At 43.3% G+C, this 25764-nt stretch overlaps 1 protein-coding gene across 1 annotated transcript in view; it reads right to left on the bottom strand.

Moving 5' to 3' along the window:
• Positions 1-25764, bottom strand: part of DIP2C (disco interacting protein 2 homolog C) — a 292751-nt gene that overhangs the window by 12639 nt on the left and 254348 nt on the right. The window contains 5 exon segments of the mRNA XM_070381226.1: positions 2525-2586; positions 3986-4015; positions 9876-10046; positions 13309-13477; positions 21256-21386. Coding sequence (XP_070237327.1) covers positions 2525-2586; positions 3986-4015; positions 9876-10046; positions 13309-13477; positions 21256-21386 — 563 coding nt within the window.

Raw genomic sequence — 25764 nt, 5'->3', positions numbered from 1 at the left:
ACCCCCTCATTTCCAATTTTATCAATTTGATTTCTCTTTTTTCCTTGATACATCTGGGCTAAAAGTTATCAATTTTATTTGTCTTGTCAATGAACCATCCTTTTAGTTTTATTCATCTTTACTACTATTTTGCTTCTATTTCACTTTTTTCTGCTCTGATCTGTATGCTTTCTTTCTGGTATTAACTTTGGGTTTTGTTTGTCCTTCTTTCTCTAGTTGCTTCAGGTATACGATTATGTTGTTTCTCTAGTTGCTTCAGGGCAGCCGGCCTCTCGTCCTCATCCTGCCCTCAGAGTTCATCTTGTCTCCTGTCCCTGCTGGGCAGGTGGATCTTATCTGAAATGCGAAAACTCTACTGCTAAGAATTTCCCTGTGGCCTCCTCCCTGCTGAGTGGTGGCAGGGACCTGGGCAAGCATGCCGGCCGGACAAAGAGTTTCTTCTCTGGTCAGCATGGAACAGTGCTCTATGTCAGTGATTTCAGGCAAGCAGGAAGGGGCACCAGGACCACTCAGGGGTGGTCCTGTCTTGTCAGCAAATGCCACATGGCGGGGGGTGGGGTGGGGTGGTCTTTCACCCACTTGAGAATATCCACAAGAGCAAAGAAAAAACCACCCCTAGAAGAAGGCAGAGCTGTGTCTCCTGGAAGAGCTGAGAGACATGCACACGCGTGCAGCACATATGAGAGGGATGGAGGCTCACAGAAACCCAGGAAACTTGTGGGAGATAAGAGGGCGTAGGCTGGAGTGGGCGGGCAGCTCTCTCCACCGCCTGTGCACCACAGACAGGGAGGCTCTCTCCTGACTGCACACCGCCACCCAGCACTCCCAGGACATGGCACAATCAGGAAACCACACCTTCTGCCCCACGGGTGCTGTCAGGAGCCGGTCACTTCAGAGCCATGGAAAACAGCCAGTATGGCATGTCCTGGCGCTGGTCAGGAGGGCATGGGGGCGCCTGTCTCTTGATGGCCACTCCAGTGGTCACTGGTGACCTGGAGGACGAGCGCCACTCACACCAAGAGGAGCCGATGGAGCCTAGTGTGGTCCACCAGGCGGCCCTGCCTTAAGTGTACTGACGGTGTTCTGTATCTGATGCGCCCACAACAGCATCTTAGGGAAAAACCCCAATGATCGTTTTGGGCCAACCCAACATAAAATTATCTTCAAATAATTTTTGTAGGGAGTAAAGCAAATTTCTTTTTAAAGCCTACTAGTTATGTTTGGAAATGTTATGCCCCCAAAGAGGTCCCTTAATCTCTTCAGCGCTAAGGGTCTGCATCTTGAAGATGTCTGGATAGGCCTCTGCTGCAGGGGGCTGGTGTCTCTTGGGAGTCCCTGTGAACAGCAGGGTCTAAAACAAGGGTTCCAGGGGATGAGGAGGCACCACCAAGAGTGAAGCAGAACAAAGTGTTCAGGGGAACACAGTGCTTCTTAGTCTCAGCACCACTGCCATTCTGGTCATCTGCTGTGTGGCAGAGGCCTGTCCTGGGCACTGCAAGATGTTCAGCTGCCTCACTGGCCTCCACCCACCACATGCCACCAGGACCACTTCCCACATCATGCTCATCAGACAGGGCACCACGGCAACCCATCTGCAGTGGGGCATACCACCTGGGTATGACTGGCCTGAATGGCATGGCAGGCCCCTCTGTAGCCTTGCCCCCGACACTCTCTCACATGGGAACTCAGCAGGCAAGAGGAACACACTTGGCCAGGCCAAGTGGTGGCTCTTGGTTTCCCACCCACAACTCTCCCCAGCTCTCTCACATGTTGTGAGCAAATGCACATGTCGGTAGGCACCACTGAGAACAAGCGGACACGGAGCACAGTATCTGGCCTCACAACACATCCACAAGCACCTCCAGCCACTTATAAAAGGACTCTTTGTATCAGAGTCACTCTATTATCACGTCAAAGAAACAGCAACGCACGGGAATCTCCACAACCACACAGAGGAACAACCCAATCACTGGGGACGTCTGTAGAAAAACGACAGAATTCTCTCCCCCTCAGGCACATCAGGAGGCACCCCTTTGGGAGCTGAAATTCTGTGACAGATTTCTGATCTTCTCCCCACCTTCTGTCCCACCCCGTGAGGTGGATTCACAAGCATCCACCAGCACATTCCCTTTCGTTCTTGCTCAAGGTTGCTTATTAGGAAGCTGCATAGAAAGGTAACTTGACTTACAGTTCAGTTTTTCCTGAAAATGCCTTGACAAAAATTTTTGACTCATGCAAAGAAATGTGAGCAGCGTTGATATTTTATGAGGTGCAAAACAGCGGCTGACTAGTGTTCAAGAAAATGTCAAGTCTGACAGAGTTTGAGAAAAGGCCACTCTGACTGCAGCGGCTCTGGGACAGCTATTGTCAGAATCAGGAGCTGCTGCCCCGGTGGGACGTGAGGTGACGTACGTGGAGTGTTGCGAAAGCTCACTCTGTGGCCCCTGTGCTCAGGGCAGACGACTGCACTCCTCCTTTCAGAGGAACACTGCACTCTGGGTGCCGGGAGACAAATTCACAATACCTGTCATGTCTCAGAGCTCTCATGTCCACATAGACGGTGGTCGGATCGGGCCCCGATGTTCCCTGCAAGCAAGGACACAATGTGATTAATCCTGTTTGCCTGGGAGGAGCTGCATCTGTGCTTCCTACTGGCTGGGAACGTTTCTTTGGTAAGGTCTGAAACTGAACAAAACCCCAAAGCACTAAAACCACACCTCTCCCTTGATAACCTAACTCTGAAAGAATATCTTACCAAGATAACTGACTTTCACATAGCTTGACTGCTAATCATTTATGAAAATTAGAAAGGAAAGGGGCATCTCTCCAAATAAAAAGAGGCTGAAATTACAGAGGTAGCAGAGGTTTGGCAAAAGCAGGTTGTTGAGGAAGTGAAGCATCATTTGCTGAGAGGCTTTCACTACATGCATCCCCAAAAGTGTATTTTCAGAGCTCAAGGTACTGAGGCAGAACATGTTACATGAGCTGACAGACTGAGGAAGAAGAGATAAAAGACAATGATCTTGTTCATTCTGGTTCACTGTGCCCTGGTTTTCCTCCAGGGTGGGAGGCCATTTTTGCCCAAGACGTAAGTCAGGGAGGTAGCATGTTTATCACTGGTCATCTCAGCAGCACCCTGTGGTCTGAACTATTTATTTAAACACAGGGTCCTGAAATCCTGGGATCATAAATCTCTTCAAAATACATACCGAGTTGATTTCTGAACAATCATCTCTGTTTATATAAAAGCAATGGCATTAAAGCTACATTACAAACAAAAATTCTACATACATTTCCTGGGAAAGTAATGCACTACTTTTGGTAGAAAAAGACAGAACCTAAAAGAAAAAAAAAATCTGTCAAAAAATAAGGAGACTCTCAGATTTATTTGAAGAACTACACTAAAATTCTTCATGAGAGAATCGTAACCTTATATCAAAGGCACACTTCAATATAAGAAAAAGAAAAAAATAAAGACACCTTCATTACACCACACGGACCACACGATAACCTCCCCCGTCCCCTGAGAAAGCACATGCAATCAGCCTGGAGGAGGAGCTGCCCTGCCGTGAGGACACAGCACCCTTGCTGACCTGCGGCTACTCCGGGGGCTGTGTCACAGACCAGAGCTGAGTGGAGGAACAGTTTGTGGTCTGAGCAATGCAAAGCACGTAACCACAAGAGGCCAATTAAAAACCAAGAAATCAGAAAACAGGTCACTAGAAGCAAAAAATGAAGCAAAACAGAGATGACCCCAAACTGGCAAAGACACCACAGATCGTGTAAATGGAAGCACAGCGTTTGTCACAAATGCAAGACGTCTGAAGAGATCTGAGACGTGACATCACGCTGGCTGTCGGCCCTCCTGCCCATGGGTCCACAAGCCCAGCCCATCTCCGCACTCAACTCCTCGTCTGCCCACTGCTGGGAGCTGATGAGACTGTGTGGTTACAGGCACTGGTGTGGACGGGCGGGCAGTCCCTACCTGCTCGGCCAGCTTCCACAGCCGGTGAGGCTACAGCAGCAGGAGGTGGGAGCAGAGGACACCAGACCAACAGAAACCGAACATCGAGGACACACACAGACACAGAAACAGACAACCCAGCAGTACAAGTGGGATGAAGAAGAGGGAGGGGTGGGGAGGAGAATGCAAAAAGCAGAGAACAAAGTAAAAAGAAGATCAAAAACAATGTCAAATATGGAAATCATTAAAATCAATCACTGTACCATTAAAGGCTAAAAAAAAATCTAAAAAGATGTTCACATATCCACAGAGCAACAGAGGAGGTAACAGATGACTGGCCACGGGCAGGTGGGCCTGAAGAACTGCTTTTCATACATACGGTCAGTGGGTGTTGATTTTATGGTACTTTTCTCTAGTTTCTGTTCTTTACTGAGAAAGCGGGGAGTATGAATTTAATTGACCAAATCTGTCGAGTGTTCCTCACTGAAATAGCTTCAAGTTTCTTACTACAATAATGAAGGTGACCCTGGAAGTCTGTGAATCTTCAGGCTTTCTAGCCCTGCTCATCTACAAGATTAGGACAAGAAAAGAGTTCAGAGTACACATGAAGCATGGACCAAACCTCAGGCTCCTCGCTCAGCAGTGCGGGAGGGACTCCCCAGACTGCCTCCCCCTCAGCTCTGTCCTCCAAGACGCTGCATCCCCTTCCCTCTCATCTGCCAGGTTCCGGTGCCCACCTCCACCATCCAAAAGCAACCAAGTCCACAGGCGAAAGACCCTAAAGCCACTAGGGGCAGCTCTCCTCGGATGCTGCATGTCTTCCCCGGCTGACTGTCCCTCCCAACATCCTGAGAAAGCTGGAACAAGCCCAGGTTTCTGCATGGGAACAGTCCTGTGTGGGTCCGGCCTCGTGCCGCCCCACTCAGGTCCCTCAGAATCTCATGCATCACCAACATTTCTTTCTACAGTCACCACAACCTGCTAGTTGCACGACTCAGCCTCCCCAAGACCAAGGGACACTTCTAGAAGGGGGCCCACGGACACTAGAAACGTGATTCTGAGAGCACAGCTCAGATGCGGCTCCATTCCTTGTCTGGATAAGGTCCCTGGCTACGTACCTTGAGAGATGGAGGCCTGCCCTCTCCCAGAGCACTCAGCCCAGTCGAGGCCCTGAGGAAGCATGGCGGGCCATCCAGCTGAGAAAACATGCCCTCAAACAACAACCAATCAACTGAAAACACTCACTGTTTTGACACACGCTGGTAACCCTGGGGTTCCATAAGAAAAATGGCATGACCTTCACAATACCTTCAAGCACTTAGGACAGGGCTTGGAATTTGGGAAATACCTTAGCATTTCTGTTTTTCATGTTTTTACATTAAGGAATTGATGGTGATTCTCTCTAGGCAGATGGGTATTATTTATTGGCTGGTCTGTATTTCCCGATTTTTTGCTTCTTAAAATAAATATTCTTTGGTAAAAAATTCAGTCTCTAAAAATTCATAACTTTTCAGGTTGTTTTCCTTATTTGTATAATTGTTCTTAAAAATTCAGTTTTGGTATATTTAATATCTTTATTACATATTTCTCATGTGTCAGGCCCTGCAGAAATACAATGGGAACAAGAAATGTGGGGCTTCTGCTCTCAGACCTCAACCTCAAGCTATGCCTTCTCTGTTTTGGGTCAGTTCAGTTCAGTCACTCAGTCATGCCCGACTCTTAGCAACCCCATGCACTGCAGCATGCCAGGCCTCCCTGTCCGTCACCAACTCTTGGAGCTTACTCAAACTCATGTCCATCGAATCAGTGATGCCATCCAACCATCTCATTCTCTGTCGTTCCCTTCTCCTCCCGCCTTCAATCTTTCCCAGCATCAGGGTCTTTTCCAGTGAGTCAGTTCTTCATATCAGTTGACCAAAGTATTGCAGTTATTTCAGCATCAGTCCTTCCAATGAATATTCAGGAATGATTTCCTTTAGGATGGATTGGTTTGATTTCCTTGCTGTCCAAGGGACTCTCAAGAGTCTTCTCTAACACCACAGTTCAAAAGCATCAATTACGTGGCATTCAGCTTTCTTTATGGTCCAACTCTCACATCCATACATGACTACTAGAAAAACCATAGCTTTGACTAGACGGACCTTTGTTGGCAAAGGAATGTCTCTGATTTTTAATATGTTGTCTAGGTTGGTCATAGCTTTTCTTCCAAGGAGCAAGTGCCTTTTAATTTCATGGCTGCAGTCACCATCTGCAGTGATTTTGGAGCCCAAGAAAATAAAGTCTCTCACTGTTTCCATTGTTTCCCCATCTATTTGCCATGAAGTGATGGGACCAGATGCCATGATCTTAGCTTTTCGAATGTTGAATTTTAAGCCAACTTTTTCACTCTCCTCTTTCACTTCTATCAAGAGGCTCTTTAGTTCTTCCTTACTTTCTGCCATAAGTGTGGCATCATCTGTGTATTTGAGGTTATTGATGTTTCTCCCAGCAATCTTGATTCCAGCTTGTGCTTCATCCAGCCCAGCATTTTGCATTATGTACTCTGCATATAAGTTAAATAAGCTGGGTGACAATATACAACCTTGATGTACTCCTTTCCCATTTTGGAACCAGTCTGTTGTTCAATGTCTGGTTCTAAGTGTTGCTTCTTGATCTGCATACAGATTTCTCAGGAGGCAGGTAAGGTGGTCTGGAATTCCCATCTCTTGAAGAATTTTCCAGTTTGTTGTGATCCACACAGTGAAAGGCTATGGCTTAGTCAATAAAACAGAAGTAGATGTTTTTCTGGAACTCTCTTGCTTTTTCTATGATCCAACGGATGTTGGCAATTTGAAATCTGGTTCCTCAGGCCTTTATAAATCCATCTTGAACATCTGGAAGTTCACAGTTCACATACTGTTGGAGCCTGGCTTGGAGAATTTTGAGCATTACTTTGCTAGCATGTGATGTGAGTGCAGTTGTATGATAGTCTGAACACTCTTTGGTGTTGCCTTTCTTTGGGATTGGAATGAAAACCGATCTTTTCCAGTCCTGTGACCACTGCTGAGTTTTCTAAATTTAAATTTGGAGTTTAAATTTCCGAATAGAAATTTCCACTTTAACAGCATAATCTTTTAGGATTTGAAATAGCTCAGCTGGAATTCCATCACTTCCACTAGCTTTGTTTGTAGTGATGCTTCCTAAGGCCCGCCTGACTTCGCACTCCAGGATGTCTGGCTCCAGGTGAGTGATTACACCATTGTGGTTATCTTGGTCATGAAGATCTTATTTGGGATCACAATCACATACTTTTTTATTTATGCAAAAATTAATAGAAAATAAACATTTCCACTGACCAACCCTGCCTTGCGCTTGTTGTTGCTTTTGCCCACATTTTTGTATGTTCACGTCACAGGGCGCTTTGCAGAACTGTCAACTCAGAGACGTCCTTCTTGGCTAACCTAACCATAAAACTGCCTCCTCTGTACCCCTTTTATGCTCTTACTTCAGTTTTCCTAAGAATATTTTACTCACTTACTGAAAAATTCATCTGTAAGTCTACTGTCCATGTGGGTCCCTGAGGGCCAGAACTGTGTCTTGAGTTTATCTAAGTAAAATCTGACTCTGGCTTACATGAGGCTACTCCCAGGATGGAACATGCCAGAGACCCTACATCCACATGTGGGGTAACAGGGTTCTGCACACAGCCTGCTGTGAGCACACATGGTCCAGCCCCCCAAACCACAGAACTCCACAACTCTGAGGCACACCTGGCTGCAGGCACAGCAGGGGGAGGCCTGCACTGCTCAGGGGGACGCACTTGAGTTCACCTGATTCATCTCTGCTGCCAGACTCATTAATACTGTCAGCTCTTTGCTAATACTGATCATTCAGAAAAAGGAAAACTGGCTGAAAATTAGATTCGAGTAAAGCACACAAGCAGAAAAACTTAAAACATACAAAACCCCTTAGAGACGCTGCCAAGATCCCAAACGAGCACTGTGGCCCGGGACTGGCAATGCCCACTCTGCCTCCGCATCATGCTGATGGGGTTGCTTTCCATAAAAGAATATATTAGTTTTCTTTATTAAAAGTATAGAACTTCAAGTATTCCACATTCTTGCAACACATATTTATTAAATATTTACAAAGTACCACCAGGTCCAGTGCTAGGTGGTAAGGACACAGACAGATGGTGCTTGTATTTCAGGCCACAAGGTGCCAAGTACCTATGTGCCAACTTCATTCCTGGCTTCTTACCCTTATTTTCTGTCAGCTCTACCCTTTCTATTATTTTTAGTGTATTTTACTTTTCCCTACTTAATTTACTGCTTCCTTATAAAAACTTCTTAAAACATTTTGGATTAAGTAGATGGAAATAAATGAAAAAAAGAGGTAAATAACATAAGTGCTTTATTTCTAGTGTCTACAAAGTTTTAATTTTATATATTATAAAGTGTTGTAGAATTCTTTGTTGCCTGTGTGAAGTGGACAAGTGCTGAATGTTTGTTAATATGGGATCTATTCTATGTCCTTCTCCCTTCATTTTCCAGCATTCTGAGAGAGAAGAATAACATTGCTGTGGGCAGGAGCCTGTCTCTCTCAGATTCCTGTGGACTCGTGATTCACTGCTTGCAGGAGAAGGGAGTGTTACAGAATCCTATAGCTGGATTCATCTAATGAGTGCATTTCTCATTTCTTCTCAAGCAGAACAGATAAAGGTGAAGAGGAAAAGAAAATCTCAGCATTTAAAGGACTAGCTGGGCAAATCAATCCAATCCTTCAGATTACTTCAATCATAGAACAAGGCTCAGTGGACTCCTGAGGACTCTGGTAGTTACACACGTTTAAAAATGGAGCTGATTCAAAGAGAAGGGAGACAGAGGCAAGGAACATCTAATGAAAATCAGAAAACCTTCCTGTCGCTGATTTTTCTGAAGTGATCTTATTAGACTGATCATGTGGGGACAGTCAGTCCTTTGTCTCTGAAGTCTAAATACTGAGAGCTCTAGCCCAGGAGTCAGCAGACCAGGAGCTTTCCATGGTTGCCCAAGGGGAACTAGAAGCAGCATCTTGGGCTACACATGGGGGACATGATGGGTGGCAGGGAGGGGAGCTCGGGGAGTTGGTTTGAGGCAACTGTCCTCCACTCCAGCACCTGCTGTAAACGAAGTTCCTGTCCTTTTCATAAGCGCAAAGGAACTGAGCCTGCAGCTGAGCCTGGGAGCAGTTCATTTTGGCTGAGGCGGCCTGAAGGGCACTGGGGGGAGGTTCCCACATGACTTTCCTCTCCTTCATAAACTAGATCTCAGGTAAAGAGTTCAGAGCAGGAGAGAACAGTGAAGATGGTCAGAAGTGGGCTAATGAAGAGACAGGAAACAAATATTTTTGGCCACATAGGATACAGGCTACCTTACGAGGTCAGCCTCACTTATAGCTCTACCTTAGAAATGCGGCAATTAAGTGCGGCATTGAAGTGTTACTTCAATGGTGTCACCACAGGAGCAAATTTGTGAACCTGCATAACGTACTGGAATTCTCCCTACAGAAATCACTGTCTGCATACAAGAGACTAATTACTTCAAGGGACAGGATTTCTTGCCACAGTGAAACATTTGTTTAGTATCTCATCTTTAAAGAGCCTGACTTGAGAGGTTTGGACAAACAGCAACTCTTGCTACAAAACTTGAAATGTCCCAGGACAGAATAAGCCTGTGAATGCTAGTTATGAATAATGGTTACTGACAAATGCAGACTTTAACTAAAAGAAAAAGGAAACAAGTGTGCACCAACCACATGCATTTGATTGAAAGATTCCTTCTAAATATGGGTTAGCATCAGCAGGGAACTGTGGTGAGCAGTCTGGCGCTGTATGCCTGTCTTTAAAAGTCACTCTGTAACCCACGCACTTATTGGCATCAAGGAAACTCACCTGCAAGCAAATTGCCAGGTTCACTCGACAGCCAAACGAGGTGCTAACGGCCCGCGGGTGGAGGCCCAGGTCTTTGAACAGTTTCGAGAAAGACTGGGTGAGTGCTATTCGGGGCCGCTCCTCTGCCACCACCACACAGGTCCGCACGCGGGACAAGTCCAGTCCTCGTGCCTACAAATAATGACAGAGGCAGGAGGTCACACTTGCCAGTGTTAAGGTGTGACCTGCAGGCTCCTCACCCAGACCCACAAAAACCGCAGAAACTCCACAAAGATATTCATTCCCAGAGCTCTGAGTCCACACTAGTAATCAAAATGCTATAGAACATACGTGTAAACAAAAAACGGCCCATATCCGATTATCAAGGATGCCATTACAAGCATTTAAGTAACTGAAGCAGCATAATAAGGAGCAAAGTTGAAGAAAAACAAGATCTGGATAAAATAATTAAAGGACAGGGTACGGGGAGGAACAGAAGCACCTGTATATACTCCTGTGAGCCTGGATACACAGAACACACATTGGAGAGAAATGAGAAACCTACTTTTAATACAGGAATGGAAAACAAAAACATCTGGGCAGCTTCTTAAACACCGTTCTCCTTTCAGGTCCTGAGCTTGAACTGTCACGATGAAGCACAGCTCATTTCTGCCCAAATTCCATCAAGTGAATGACATGGAAACACCCTGGAGCTGGAAATTAAGTGTCTTGAGCATAACACACCCAGACAGAGCCCAGGAAGAGCACAGACCGTGATGGGAATGGCACTGACATGGGAGCATGGGAGCGAAGGGGTCTCCAGCGCACACGGGAAAGTCACCAGGAGCCAGCCGCAGCTGGGCGAGCTGACAGGGTCCCTGTGCTGAGGGCGACCTTCCAGACATGCTGCTACATGGGGCAAGATGAGTGTGCCAAACAGGAGGTCCCCTAACACACACATGTTCTGGGGGAATGCAGCCTGTGCTCTGGACGGTGCACCTGGGGCCAGAGATTCAAAATTTGGCCCTGAAGTTTATTAAATATAAGAACTTGGAAAAGGTGCTTGATTTCTCTGTAATGTAAGTCTTCTCATCTTTAAATGGAGACAATAATGGATCCAGTTCAGACAGCCACTGTAAGCGTTAAACTAATCAAAGTGTGAAGTGCTTAGATTTCATTTATTTCATTTGGTCATTTACATATGTACCCTGTGGGAAAGTTCATGAAACATAATCATTTTGTAGCATACATAGGTGGACATGAATAATAATTATGTTTTATAAATTTCTTTTGCTATATAAATATAACTTCAAGAAATAATATGCCAGCAAATTTGGAAAACTCAACAGTGGCCACAGGACTGGAAAAGGTCAGTTTTCATTCCAATTCCAAGGAAAGGCAACACCAAAGAATGCTCAACTACAGCACAACTGCACTCACATCACACGCTAGGAAAGTAATTCTCCAAGCCAGGCTTCAACAGTACGTGAACCGTGAACTTCCAGATGTTCAAGCTGGTTTTAGAAAAGGCAGAGGAACCAGAGATCAAATTGCCAACATCCACTGGATCATAGAAAAAGCAAGGGAGTTTCAGAAAAACATCTATTTCTACTTTATTGACTATACCAAAGCCTTTGACTGTGTGGATCACAATAAACTGTGGAAGATTCTGAAAGAGATGGGAATACCAGACCACCTGACCTGCCTCTTGAGAAACCTATCTGCAGATCAAGAACCAACAGTTAGAACTGGACATGGAACAACAGACTGGTTTGAAACAGGAAAAGGAGTACGTCAAGGCTGTATATTGTTACCCTGCTTATTTAACTTCTATGCAGAGTACATCATGCAAAATGCTGGGCTGGATGAAGCATAAGCTGGCATCAAGACTGCTGGGAGAAAATATCAATAACCTCAGATATGCAGATGACACCACCCTTATGGCAGAAAGTGAAGAGGAACTAAAGAGTCTCTTGATGAAAGTGAAAGAGAAGAGTGGAAAAGTTGGCTTAAAAACACAAGATTCAGAAAACTAAGATCATGGCATCTGGTCCCACCACTTCATGAGAAATAGATGGGGAAACAGTGGAAACAGTGGCTGACTTAATTTCGGGGGGCTCCAAAATCACTGCAGATGGTGACTGCAGCCATAAAATCAAAAGACACTTTACTCCTTGGAAGGAAAGTTATGACCAACCTAGACAGCATATTAAAAATCAGAGACATTCCTTTGCCAACAAAGGTCCACAGAGTCAAAGCTATGGTTTTTCCAGTAGTCATGTAGGGATGTGAGAGTTGGACTATAAAGAAAGCTGAGCACCAAAGAATTGATGCTTTTGAACTGTGGTGTTGGAGTAGACTCTTGAGAGTCCCTTGGACTGCAAGGAGATCCAACCAGTCCATCTTAAAGGACATCAGTCCTGAGTGTTCACTGGAAGGACTGATGTTGAAGCTGAAACTTGAAAACTTTGACTATCTGATGCGAAGAGCTGACTCATTTGAAAAGACCCTGATGCTGGGAAAGATTGAAGGCAGGAGGAGAAGGGGACGACAGAGGATGAGATGGTGGGATGGCATCACTGAGTCAATGGACATGAGTTTGGATAAACTCTGGGAGTTGGTGATGGACAGGGAGGCCTGGCGTACTGCGGTCCATGGGGTCGCAAAGTCCAACATGGCTCAGCGACTGAACTGAAGAAATAATAATTTATTTCTGTAGCTTAATATCAAAGTTACCATGCATTTTGCTTTCTCATTCAAGCTTAATGCACTGGATCTGAATAGGGAAACAAAATCCAGGAGAGAGAAATACATTGCTTTACTAATGCCAAGTATATAGGTAATTTGTATGTATATATACATACACACAAATATAACCTGGGTATACACACACACTCTCTCTCTCTCTCTCTCACATATGAGCATAGAAACAGTGAACAATTGGAATACTAACAATAATAGGTCTTACAATTATTCTCTCCTAGTTACTTGAACATTATGGTATGTCTACCCAGATGTCCTCGGCTATCACATACTGGTAATTGAATATTAACAAATAAAACCAAACCACTGTTCACTGAACTGTACAAATGAAATCTGGTTAGGACCCAGATATACCAATCAAAGTCTTCAAGAAAAACGAAATGAGTGGCTAAATTAAGACCTATGACTGTAACCTCATCACTGGAATAAAACTGAATCTACCAACAATTAAAAAGGCAGTTCAGGCCACTCCGAGCAGCCCGAACAGAATTAAAGACATCAATAACATATGTTCTGATCTCTAACTCTGGCAGTGGGAAAACATTCATGGTATAAAACGAGGTTTTCATGTAGAAGCAACTCTGTAAATCCTCAGGTGACAGTGGCTGCCCCACCACACCTCTTCCATGCCCTCCAATATTGTGTTTCCCCAGGATGCTGGCAATGCTCCAGGCACTCTTGCATTGCTTACCTTGAGGGATTCTGTCTGTGATCCCAGCCCCTTGGTGCACAGTTCCATCACTGAATAGGAGCAAAACGTATCCCGGACTTTGTACTGACTCACAGCAAGCAGCCACAAGGCAGGGTTGGTCTCCAGCTCTGCTGGTGGGATGAGGATGGACTGGTGCCCAGAGTACACGCTGCAGAGAGACACGGGAGGGCTCAGCGAGGATGGAGGAGGGGGATCCACTGGCCTCTGAGAAACATCTGCTTCCATTTGCAAGAGGGTACAGTCACATCAACTCTACTCTCGGTGTTTTTAAATAAAAAACAAAAGGTGTTTATGAAAACATTCTGAACAATACAAAAGAATTATGTAACTATGATCTGCAGTTACTGTCATTTTGAGCACTTAAGTGAGGTATCTCAAAGCTACGATGCTGGTAGGTTTCTCTAAAAGCTACTACACTAACAAACTGAATCTCACAGTAGGAAACATAGGACTGAATTTTGGTTAAAAGGTCTGAAAGTTCGGAAGAGCAGTTAACGAACTGGATGCTGTCTGGTTTAGCAACGAAGTTTCACTGGGACCTGGCCCTCAGTCCTTGCAGTACTGTCTTCCGTGGCCACATCAACAGGCAGAGAAGAGGGTTGCAACAGAGGCCATGCAGCCTACATGTGTACTAAACAGCCAAATGAAGAAAAGCATGCCCAACTTGAGTTCAGAAAACTGACATTCGGAGTAAATAAAACTAAGACAACTAGAATAGGATTATAATTTCACTCAAAATAATCTAAATAAATACCAAAAAAGAACTAAGGAAAATACATGCATTCTCTTGTGTGCAGGCTCAGTCACATCCTGCTCTGTGACCCCACAGACTGGAGCCCACCAGCCTCCTCTGTCCATAGAATTCTCCAGGCAAGAATACTGGAGTGGGTAGCCTCTCCCTTCTCCAGGGGATCTTCCCAACCCAGGGGTTGAACCCAGGTCTCCCACACAGTAGGCGGGTTCTTCACCATCTGAGCCCCAGGGACGCCTGGATGGAGTAGCTGACTGACAAAGCTGTTAGCTCGTAGGGTACAGCACAGTGAGTCAGTTATACACACACACAGATGTATTTTTTCAGATTCTTTTTCCTCATATGGCAATACAAAATATTGAGTATAGTTCCCGTTACCTATTTTATTTTATATATAATAGTGTGTATATGTTAATCTCAAACTCTTAATTTATCCCTCTCCCCACCACTTTTCCCTTTGGTAACCATAAGTTTGTTTTCTATGTCAGTGGGTCTATTTCTGCTTTGTAAATAAACTCCTTTGTATCTTTTTTCTTTTGGATTCTACATATAAGCAATGTCATATGTTATCTCTCTCTGGCTTATTTCACTTAGCATGATAATCTGTAGATCAATCCATGGTGCTGCAAACGGCATTATTTCATTCTTTTTTTAGAGCTGAGTAATGGGAAATAGATGGGGAAACAGTGGCAACAGTGTCAGACTTTATTTTTTTGGGCTCCAAAATCACTGCAGATGGTGACTACAGCCATGAAATTAAAAGACGCTTACTCCTTAGAAGAAAAGTTATGACCAACCTAGATAGCGTATTGAAAAGCAGAGACATTACTTTGCCAACAAAGGTCCGTCTAGTCAAGGGTATGGTTTTTCCAGTGGTCATGTATGGATGTGAGAGTTGGACTGTGAAGAAAACTGAGAGCTGAAGAATTGATGTTTTTGAACTGTGGTGTTGGAGAAGACTCTTGAGAGTCCCCTGGACTGCAAGGAGATCCAACCACTCCATTCTGAAGGAGATCAGCCCTGGGATTTCTTTGGAAGGAATGATGCTAAAGCTGAAACTCCAGTACTTTGACCACCCCATGCAAAGAGCTGACTCATTGGAAAAGACTCTGATGCTGGGAGGGATTGGGGGCAGGAGGAGAAGGGGATGACAGAGGATGAGATGGCTGGATGGCATCACTGACTCGATGGACATAAGTGTGAGTCAAGTCTGGAAGTTGGTGATGGACAGGGAGGCCTGGCGTGCTGCGATTCATGGGGTCGCAAAGAGTCGGACACGACTGAGCAACTGAACTGAACTGAATTTACTAGCGTGTGAGATGAGTGCAATTGTGCAGTAGTTTGAGCATTCTTTGGCACTGCCTTTCCTTGGGATTGGAATGAAACTGACCTTTTCCAGTCCTGTGGCCACTGCCGAGTTTTCCCAATTTGCTGGCGTATTGATTGAGCACTTTCACAGCGTCATCTTTCAGTATTTGAAATAGCTCCACTGGAATTCCATCACCTCCACTAGCTTTGTTCATAGTGATGCTTTCTAAGGCCCACTTGACTTCACGTTCCAGGATGTCTGGCTCTAGGTCAGTGATCACACCATCGTGATTATCTTGGTTGTGAAGATCTTTTTTATACAGTTCTTCTGTGTATTCCTGCCACCTCTTCTTAATATCTTCTGCTTCTGTTAGGTCCATACCATTTCTGTCCTTTATTGAGCCCATCTTTGCATGAAATGTTCCCTTGGTATCTCTAATTTTCTGGAAGAGATCACTAGTCTTTCCCATTCTGTTGTTTTCCTCTATTTCTTTGCATTGATCCCCGAGGAAAGCTTTCTTATCTCTTCTTGCTATTCTTTGGAACTCTGCATTCAGATGCTTATATCTTTCCTTTTCTCCTTTGCTTTTCGCTTCTCTTCTTTTCACAGCTATTTGTAAGGCCTCCTCAGACAGCCATTTTGCTTTTTTGCATTTCTTTTTCATGGGGATGGTCTTGATCCCTGTCTTCTGTACAATGTCATGAACCTCTGTCCATAGTTCATCAGGCACTCTATCAGATCTAGGCCCTTAAATCTATTTCTCACTTCCAGTCTATAATCATAAGGGATTTGATTTAGGTCATACCTGAATGGTCTAGTGGTTTTCCCTACTTTCTTCAATTTAAGTCTGAATTTAGCAATAAGGAGTTCATGATCTGAGCCACAGTCAGCTCCTGGTCTTGTTTTTGTTGATTGTATAGAGCTTCTCCATCTTTGGCTGCAAAGAATATAATCAATCTGATTTTGGTGTTGACCATCTGGTGATGTCCATGTGTACAGTCTTCTCTTGTGTTGTTGGAAGAGGGTGTTTGCTATGACCAGTGCATTTTCTTGGCAAAACTGTATTAGTCTTTGCCCTGCTTCATTCTGTATTCCAAAGCCAAATTTGCCTGTTACTCCAGGTGTTTCCTGACTTCCTACCTTTGCATTCCAGTGCCCTATAATGAAAAGGACATCTTTTTTGGGTGTTAGTTCTAAAAGGTCTTGTAAGTCTTCATAGAATCGTTCAGCTTCTTCAGTGTTACTGGCCGGGGCATATGCTTGGATTACTGTGATACTGAATGTTTTGCCTTGGAAACGAACAGAGATCATTCTGTCGTTTTTGAGATTGCATGCAAGTACTGCATTTCGGACTCTTTTTTTTGACCATGATGGCTACTCCATTTCTTCTAAGGGATTCCAGCCCTCAGTAGTAGATATAATGGTCATCTGAGTTAAATTCACCCATTCCAGGCCATTTTAGTTCACTGATTCCCAGAATGTCAACGTTCACTCTTGCCATCTCCTGTTTGACCACTTCCAATTTGCCTTGATTCATGGACCTGACATTCCAGGTTCCTATGCAATATTGCTCTTTACAGCATTGGACCTTGCTTCTATCACCAGTCACATCCACAATATCACATCCACATCCACCATAGTTTGGCCCCAGGTAAGTAACAGGGAGGGAACACAGCTCCACCCATCAACAGAAAATTGGATTAAAGATTTACTGAGCATGGCCCCACCCATAAGAACAAAAGGCTCCTCCATCCATGAGATTTTCCAGGCAAGAACACTGGATTGGGTTGCCATTCCCTTCTCCAGGGCATCTTCCCAACCCAGGGCTTGAACCCAGGTCTCCCACATTGCCTGCAGACTCTTTACCATCTGAGCCACCAGGTAATCCAAGACTTCTGAGGATATACTGACAGGTCTCGGTACATCCTGGTCTCAGGATAAAGGATTCTAATACCCCAAACTTTCCTTTGAAAGTTTGCAAATATTTCCTCTGAAATCCTGCTAATGTAAAAGTTTTGTTATTCACCTAAGATGCAAAACTGCACATTCCACTGGAGCCCTATGGAAACGTATAAAAATTATTTTCATAGTCATTTATAAAACTCAGTAAGAGGCCATTCCAATAATTGTAACACTCAAAATTCTGTCAATTTTTCTCTAAGATCTGTCCTTCGGAAACTGATTGAGGTCTTTAAGGATCACTTTATAATATGGTGGTTATTTAAGAGATCAAACAGCACAACAGCAAATACATCTGTATTACAATACTGACATCCTAGTCAAACAGCTACTTACTGCAAGTCAGATGGATCCAACAACACTCCTGCACAAATGGAGCCAAGCCCTGCAGTTGTGAAAACACGCTTTTATCCAAAGTTCTTGTATCCGATACAATACTGCAGTGCTTTAAAACCAGTTTTTCCATTTGGTTGAGAAACCGGCATGCCCTACTTGTTCCCTCAATTCTAACCAATCAGCTTTTCAAGAATACACACTTGGGGTCTGAAGAGAAGCCTAGATCTACAGCACACCAGGGCTGCCCCTCACACACACAGGTCCTGTGACTGTGCCTGGAGCTCTCGTCTTCTTTCCAGGGGCCATGAGAGCTAAGGGAGATCCCTGCCCCTGAGCACACCAACACGAGCGGCAGCCCCCAAGTGAACGACTCCTTGGTGTTTAGTGCCATAGGCACCAACGGACCCTCTGCCCTTTGCAATGTGGCACTCCAGAATCAGCCTACAGACCATGTGTGGAATGATCCTGAATTAGAGCTTTCTTTTTAGCTCAGGTGCCAACTTCAATGAGAATCCTCAAGGCAGCATTAAGCAGGAAGAAATAAAAATAATGAAAAATTTACCTCTGCTGAATGGATGTTAAAAGAACAATCCTGGCCAAAATTGGATCAGTGCCAGGTAACAGCCCAAGATCTAACAACCCTGCACATCGTGCACCATACAAGTCATAATTATCCACCAGGAAACACGGCTTGGGAGTTTTCCATGAGCGCTGAATGTTATTCAACCCACTCGTGAATCAGGATGAACTGGACCACCTGAACTAGAACCCCTGCCTGGCTTCTGTTCCAGCTCCAGTTTACACACTTCTCTGTCACCATGGAATCCCATTTTCCAGCACACACCAAGCTCAGTTAACAACACTGGAGTCCTGTGTGTTAGGGAACCAAAATGTACATAAACACCCTATAACGATACACTTCTTAATTATGACAATCTATCGTTTCCATATTGTTATCAGCATTTTCCTTTTAAATCCTGTCATAAGGAGACCCAAAATGAAGAAAACAAAATGCAAATCACCTATTACTAGCTTTCTTAAGAATACACATCAGGATAAAAGATTCGCTTGATCAGACTGCTATGGGCATGAAAAGGTGGGGTCCATGGGGTGGAGTTCAAGGTTGGAGAAACTAAGCACATTTGTGGAAATTAAGCATAGTTTCACCTCTGTCTTCACTTCTGTAAATGGAAGTCAACATTAATAAAAAAGCTATTAAATCCTAATACAGGACAACAGAAAACCTGATTCACCAAGTTTCTACTTGCCTTTTTTTGGTCTCAATCCAACAAAAGTTGATTGCTTGCTGTTTCATTTATTAACCAATACTGAATTCTTGGCACTGTCTATTATACTTTCCAACTTAATAATAGCAGGTTGCTTACAGGGAAGAAATTATTTCCTGCGAAATTCTCAAACCTCAACTATTTCAGTTTAGATCTTAACTTCAAAAAGAACAGAACAATTTAAAAACACTTTGGGAACATTTTCTCCCAGTCTCTGGCCTGTTCCCATTCTCTTGACAGTGCCTTTTGCAGAGCAGAGATAACTGATCTTAATAAAGTCAGTCTGTCAATTATTTCTTTCATGATCAAGCCTTTGGAGGTATGTCAAAAAGTCATCACCAAACCCAAGATTATCTAGATTTTCTTCCAAGTTATCATCTAGTTTTATAGTTTTATGTTTCACATTTAAGTATATGATGTATTTTGATCTATTTTTGAGAAGGCCACAAAGCCTCTGTGTAGAGTGATTTTTTTGCAGGGGGCGGGGATGGATGTCCAGTTGTTCCAACACCATCTCCTGAAAAGGTCATTGTATGGCTGTACTGCTTCTGCACGTCTGTCAAAGCTCAAAGGACTGTACTTACTTGAGTCTGTTTCTGGGCTCTCTACAATACCAAGAGTGAGCTCTGATGTAAATTACAGACTCTGGGATGATAATACATCAAGGTAGGTTCCTAGTTTGTAAAAAACATATGCTCTGGTGGGAGATGCTTATAATGGGGAAGCTGTGCATGTGGGGGTGGGGTGGAACAGAAAATCTCTGCACTTTCCCTTCAATCTTGCTGTGAAGCTAATAGTGCTCTGAAAAAGAAAACCTAAATAAAAAAAATTAAAATAAAAAATGGTTGACCAGGAAAAAAGAGAAAAAATACATTCTGGTAACTAATATAAAGGTATACATTTATAATTCAATGATTTCAGATTATTAATTTGATAAAACATACAAAGAATTGATAACTCTCACAATTTGGGCACCCTGAGCAAGGCAGTTGTACAACTCAGGATAACACATGTTGCCCTGTGGTGTCACACTAGCCTCCTGAATGGGCAGGGAAGGTTCTGTGCCATATACCTCAGTTACTTCAAGGAAAGGAGTTTTCTTTTAAAACAAAACAAGTTTTACTTAGGTATAATTTGCATATCATATATCCAACCATTTGAAGCACAGAATTAAAAGAACTTTGACAAATTTGCAGAGTCATACAATGCTCACCACAATGCAGTCTAGAACACTTCCATCACCCTGACACAAAACTGGCAAAACACAGTCCATGTGAAGCTGGCTGCTGGGCCCTGGTGTTTGTTATAGCATTTCTACACACTTAAAATACTTGCATATATTTGAAAATGTTAATAAAAAGTAGTACACTATATTAGAAAATAAAATCTGAAAGACTATATGCCAAAATGCTAATAGTGTATTTAGTGGAATCACCCTGATAGCTCAGTTGGTAAAGAATCTGCCTGCAATGCAGGAGAACCTAGTCTGAGTCCTGGGTTGGGAAGATCCACTGGAGGAGGGTTAGGCCACCTACTCCAGTATTCTTGGGCTTCCTTTGTGGCTCAACTGGTAAAGAATCTGCCTGCAATGCAGGAGAACTGGGTTGGGAAAGGGAAAGGCTACCCACTCCAGGATTCTGGCCTGGAGAATTCCATGGACTGTATAGTCTATGGGGTTTGCAAAGAGTTGGGCACAACTGAGCGACTTTCACTTTTTTTCACTTTCACTAGGTTGTATACTTATGGAAAGCTTAATTTTCTTCTTAATATTATTTTGTGTTTTCTAAAGTTTCTACGATGAACATATATGTACAATTAGAGAAAAATGCCAATAAACATTCATTCTTTCCATACATACTGTTGATACCTGCCAGGAGGGGAGAGGAGCCTGCTCCCAGCATCCCCCAACTAGAGTCAGGGAGAAGCTGAGGAGGAAAGAGCCTGGATGCCCCTGGTCACAGTTCTAGGCCTGGGACATATGCAAAGATTTGGAGCTATAAGAAGCAAGCCCAAGGTCTGGGAGTTGCTTGGAAAACAGGTTCCCAACAGACAGCTTCTCAGAGCGGACCCAGATGCTGTCTCTGTTAGTTTCAGCAAATTTTACAGAGACTAACTTTCCAGACGCTGGACAGTGTGGCTACCTGGCTACCAGCATGCAGAGCCAAGCTGAGAGGGAGCCACATCCTGCAGGCAGCCCCCTCCCATGAGCAGGTCTGAGCTCACAGGTGATCTGAAAAAGCATGCATGATTATTACTTATATCATAGAGATACAGAGAAAACTCACCTACAGAGGCACCACAGGACAAACCCAAGTCCACAGTAAGGGTCCAAGCAAATGGCCACTTCTCTCGAGGGGTAGAGCTCACACTGCAGCTTAATAGAACGGCAGAAGGCACTGGTGGCTGCATGAGACATCTGCAAGACAGCAAGGCTGTGTCAGGCGCCAGAGCTGCAGCCCAGCCTCAGGACTCTTGCACCACCACAGGCTGCACAGAACGCACTGGACCAGACACCAATGCTAAGGGTGGTTTCAGACAGGACAATTGTAGCCAAGCTCTGGTTCCGTTAGGAGAGGGTAGGCTGTGGGTTCTCAATAGTCTTCCCGTTTTCAGTGAGTAAGCCACAAGCAAAATTTCCTGGTCTAGTAACTCTAGCCCATGAGGTCAGGACGTCTTGCATTTGAATGGTGGCTTCGACTGCGACCCCACCACAGCCTGTACAGTACATGGGGACATGTGACCAATCATGTGCCCTCTCCAGGCAGAGACAACACCTGACTCGTGCTTCACCTCCAGACCCAGCCCTGCACCTGTCATGCAGCAGAGGGACCAGCAGAGCACATTGGACGCACAACTCCTGTTGGTAAAGATTCGCTGAAGGTCACACCCATTTGTGCAGTGAGATAAGCTTGTCATTTGACTGAAACCCAAGTCCAGTCTCAGCATAGCTACAGTTAAGAGTTTCTTTAAAGGCAGCAGCCAGTCCCACAACAGTCAGTATGGAATGTGAATTCTTTTAAAATATAGAAAAATTATATCTAATAACATCAATTTTCACAGATGCTTTCTAGCCAAACTAATCTAAGAGGAACAGGAAAGTAAAAGCAGCCCAGAAAACTTAACCAACTTCATGGTCTTAGACACTTCTCAAGTTAGTGTGGAGTGCACATCACCCAGAGCTGAACTGTAAAAGGGACCAGCGCAGAGCATCTGGGCAGAATTTGACAGGGATCCTACATGCTAGGACGGAAGGCCCTCACTCCTGGTGTGTCTCATCTCTTTTCCCAAGCTGGCTAATAAAAGCTCTTGGTCATCTGATTGGATTTCTCTGAATGTTACTGATGCTTCTTGAAAAAGAACAACAAAGTCAGAGGACTCACCCTTTCTGATTTAAAAACTTAGTAGAAAGCTACTGTAATCAAAACAGTGTGGTAGTGGCATAAAGACAGACACAGAGAAAAACAGAATCGAATAGATAGCCCAGAAATAAAACCTCACATACATGGTGAAATGACTTTAAAAATTTTTTTCATTAATTTATTTTTCCCTAGACTTCACATACAATTGACTGATTGATTGAGGTATAAATGATCTACATCATTATGCTAGTTTCAGGTACACAACATATATATGTGTATGTCTTACAAAATGATCACCACAGTAAGTCTAATGAAGAGCGCTACTAAGATTTACTCTCTTACCAACTTCCAAGTACGCAACACAGTACACTATTAACTACCATTTCCATGCTGTACAATACATCCACAGCCCTTATTTATAACTGGAAGCCTGTACCTTTTGGCTCCCTGCACCTATTTTTGCCCATCACCAATCTGTTTTCTCTATGAGCTTGGTTTTTAAAAAAAAATATTTCACATATAAGTGAGATCACATAGCATTTGTCTTTCTGACTTAGCATGATGTCCTTCAGGTTCACTCATGTTGTTACAAATGGCAGAATTTCCTTCTTTCTAGTGGCTGAATTATACTGCACTGTGTGCTTATAGATGGTGTGGGTGAGTGGGCAGGCATGTCTCATTTTTCTTATCCATTCATCTGCCAACGGACACTGATATTGTTTCCATATCTTGGCTATTGTAAAATAATGCTCTATGAACACTGGGGTGCAGACATCTTTCTGAGTTAGTGTTTTTATTTTCTTCAGATCAATACCCAGAAGCGGAATTTTTGGATAATATGGTAGTTTTATTTTTAACTCTTTGAGGAACCTCTACATTGTTTTTCATAGTGGCTACACCAGGTTACATTTCCACCAACAGTGCACAAGGGTTTCTCTTTCTCCACACCCTCATCAACATGTTCTCTCTTGTATTTTTGATGATGGCCATCCTGACAAGTGTGAAGCGATAGCTTACTGTGGTTTTCATTTGCATTTCCCTGATGATTAGTGATGCTGAGCATATATTCTTGTACCTGTTGTCCATCTGTATATCTTTTTCAGAAAAATGTCTATTTACATCCCCTGCCCATTTTTAAGCAATTGTTTTTCTGCTCTTAAGTTGTACGGGTTCTTTACATATTTTGGATATTAACCCATTATCAATATGTGGTTTGCAAATATTTCCTCCCGTTCACTAGGTTGCCTTTTCATTGGTTGGTTTCCTTTGCTGTGCAAAAGCTTTTGGTTTGATGTAGTTCCACTTGCTTAACTTTTGTTTCCTTTGCTATTGATGTCAAACTAAAATCTCCAAGACCGATGTCTAGGAGCTGACCCCTATGTTTTCTCCTAGAAGAGTTATGGTTTCAGGTCTTATGTTCAAGTCTTTAATTCACTTTGAGTTCATTTTTACAGACGCAGAAAATTGTTCCAGTTTCATTCTTTAGCATGTGGCTGTCCAATCCTCCAAGCACATTTACTTAAAGTCTGCTCTTTCCCATCGCATATTCTTGGCTCCTTTGCCATAAACGAGTTAACACTATATGTGGGTTTATTTCTGGGCTATTCTGTGTCACTGGTCTTTGTGTCTGTTTTTACCAGTACCATACTGTTGGCATTACTGTAGCCTTATAATGTCAGTGAGCATGATGCCTCCAGCTCTGATCTTTTCCAAGAAGGCTTTGGCTATTTGGGTCTTTTGTGGTTTCATACTAATTTTTAGAATAGTTTGTTCTATTTCTGTGAAAAATGCCATTGGAATTTTGACAGGGACTGCAACGAACCTGTAGATTGCTTTGGGTAGTATGGACATTATAACAATATTAATTATTCCAATCCAAAAGTATGGAATATCTTTCATTTGCCCTTTTCAATTTATTCCATCAATATTTTACAGTTTTCAGTATATAGATCCTTTACTTCCTTGGTTAAATTTATTCCTAGGTATTCTTTTTGATGCAGTTGTAAATAAAACTGTTTCCTTAATTTCTCTTTCTGCTATTTTATTATTAGTGTACAGAAATACAACAGATTTCTCTGTATTGATTTTGTTATCTTGTACTTTACTGAATTATTTATTGTAAGTTTTCAGTGGAGTTTTTAGTGTTTTCTATACAAAGCATCATGTCATCTGCAAATAAGTGACAATTTTAATTCTTCCTTTCCCAACTGAGATGCCTTGTATTTCTTTTTCTTGCCTAATTTCTCTGCTTAGGACTTCCAACACTATACTGAACAAGAGTGGCTTCCTGATCTTAGAAGAAATCTTGCCTTTTCTCTGGAAATCTTTCAACCTCTCACTCTCGAGCATGATGCTAACTAAGTGGGGGTGATCAAATGTATTTTTGATAAGAATGCCAAGACCATCCAATGAAAGGACAGTCCTTTCAACAAATGGTGCTTGGAAAACTGGATATCCACATGCAAAAGAATTAAGCTACACTCTTAACCTAATACCATAAACAAAATTAACAGAAAATGGATCAAAGTTCTAAATTTAAGACCTAAAACAATACAACTTGTAGAAGAAAACATGGGACGTGGGACAAAAGTTTACTACACTGGATTTGGAAATGCTTTCTTGGATAGGACACCAAAGGCACTGGTTAAAAAAAAAAACAGACAAAATTAGACTTCATGAAAACTAAACAATTTTCTGCATCAAAAGGCACTATCCATAGAGTAAAAGAGGCTTCCCTTGTAGCTCAGTTGGTAAAGAATCTGCCTGCAATATAGGAGACCAGAGTTCAGTCCCTGGGTTGGGAAGATCCCTTGGAAAAGGAAATGGCAACCCACTCCAGTATCCTTACCTGGAAAATCCCATGGACAGAGGAGCCTGGTGGGCTGCAGTTCATGGGGTCGCAAAGAGTTGGGCACGACTGAGCAACTAACACTTACATAGAGTAAAAAGGCAACTCAAAGAATGGGAGAGAATATCTGCAGACCATGTAACTGATAAGGGTATCAGAGAACTTCTAAAACTCAACACCAATAAGAAAACTATCAATTCAAAGTCAGCAAAGGAGTTGAATAAACATTTCTCCAAAGAATACACACCAAAAGGTGCTCAGTATCATTAATCCTCAGAGAAATGCAAATCAAAATTACAGTGTGATCTACCTCACATACATTAGGAAGGCCACTTCAAACAAACAAACAAACAAAAAGGAAATGCCCAGGGAGTTCCCTTGTGATTTAATCATCAGGGTTCCAGACTTTCACTGCCATGGCCCAGGTTCAATCGCTGGTCAGGGAACCAAGATCCTACAAGCCATGAGGCTCAGCCACAGAAAAAGAAGACATTCAAAAGAGAAAAACCAACAGAAAATAAATTCCAAGTGTTGGCAAGAATGTACAGAAACTGGAAACTTTGTGCATCACTGGTGAGAAGGTAAAG

This window comes from Bos mutus, chromosome 13 (assembly GCF_027580195.1).
Source record: "Bos mutus isolate GX-2022 chromosome 13, NWIPB_WYAK_1.1, whole genome shotgun sequence".
NCBI classification, from domain to species: domain Eukaryota; kingdom Metazoa; phylum Chordata; class Mammalia; order Artiodactyla; family Bovidae; genus Bos; species Bos mutus.
Note: the sequence above shows the minus strand (reverse complement) of the source record. Positions and strands in the feature narration are given on the sequence as shown.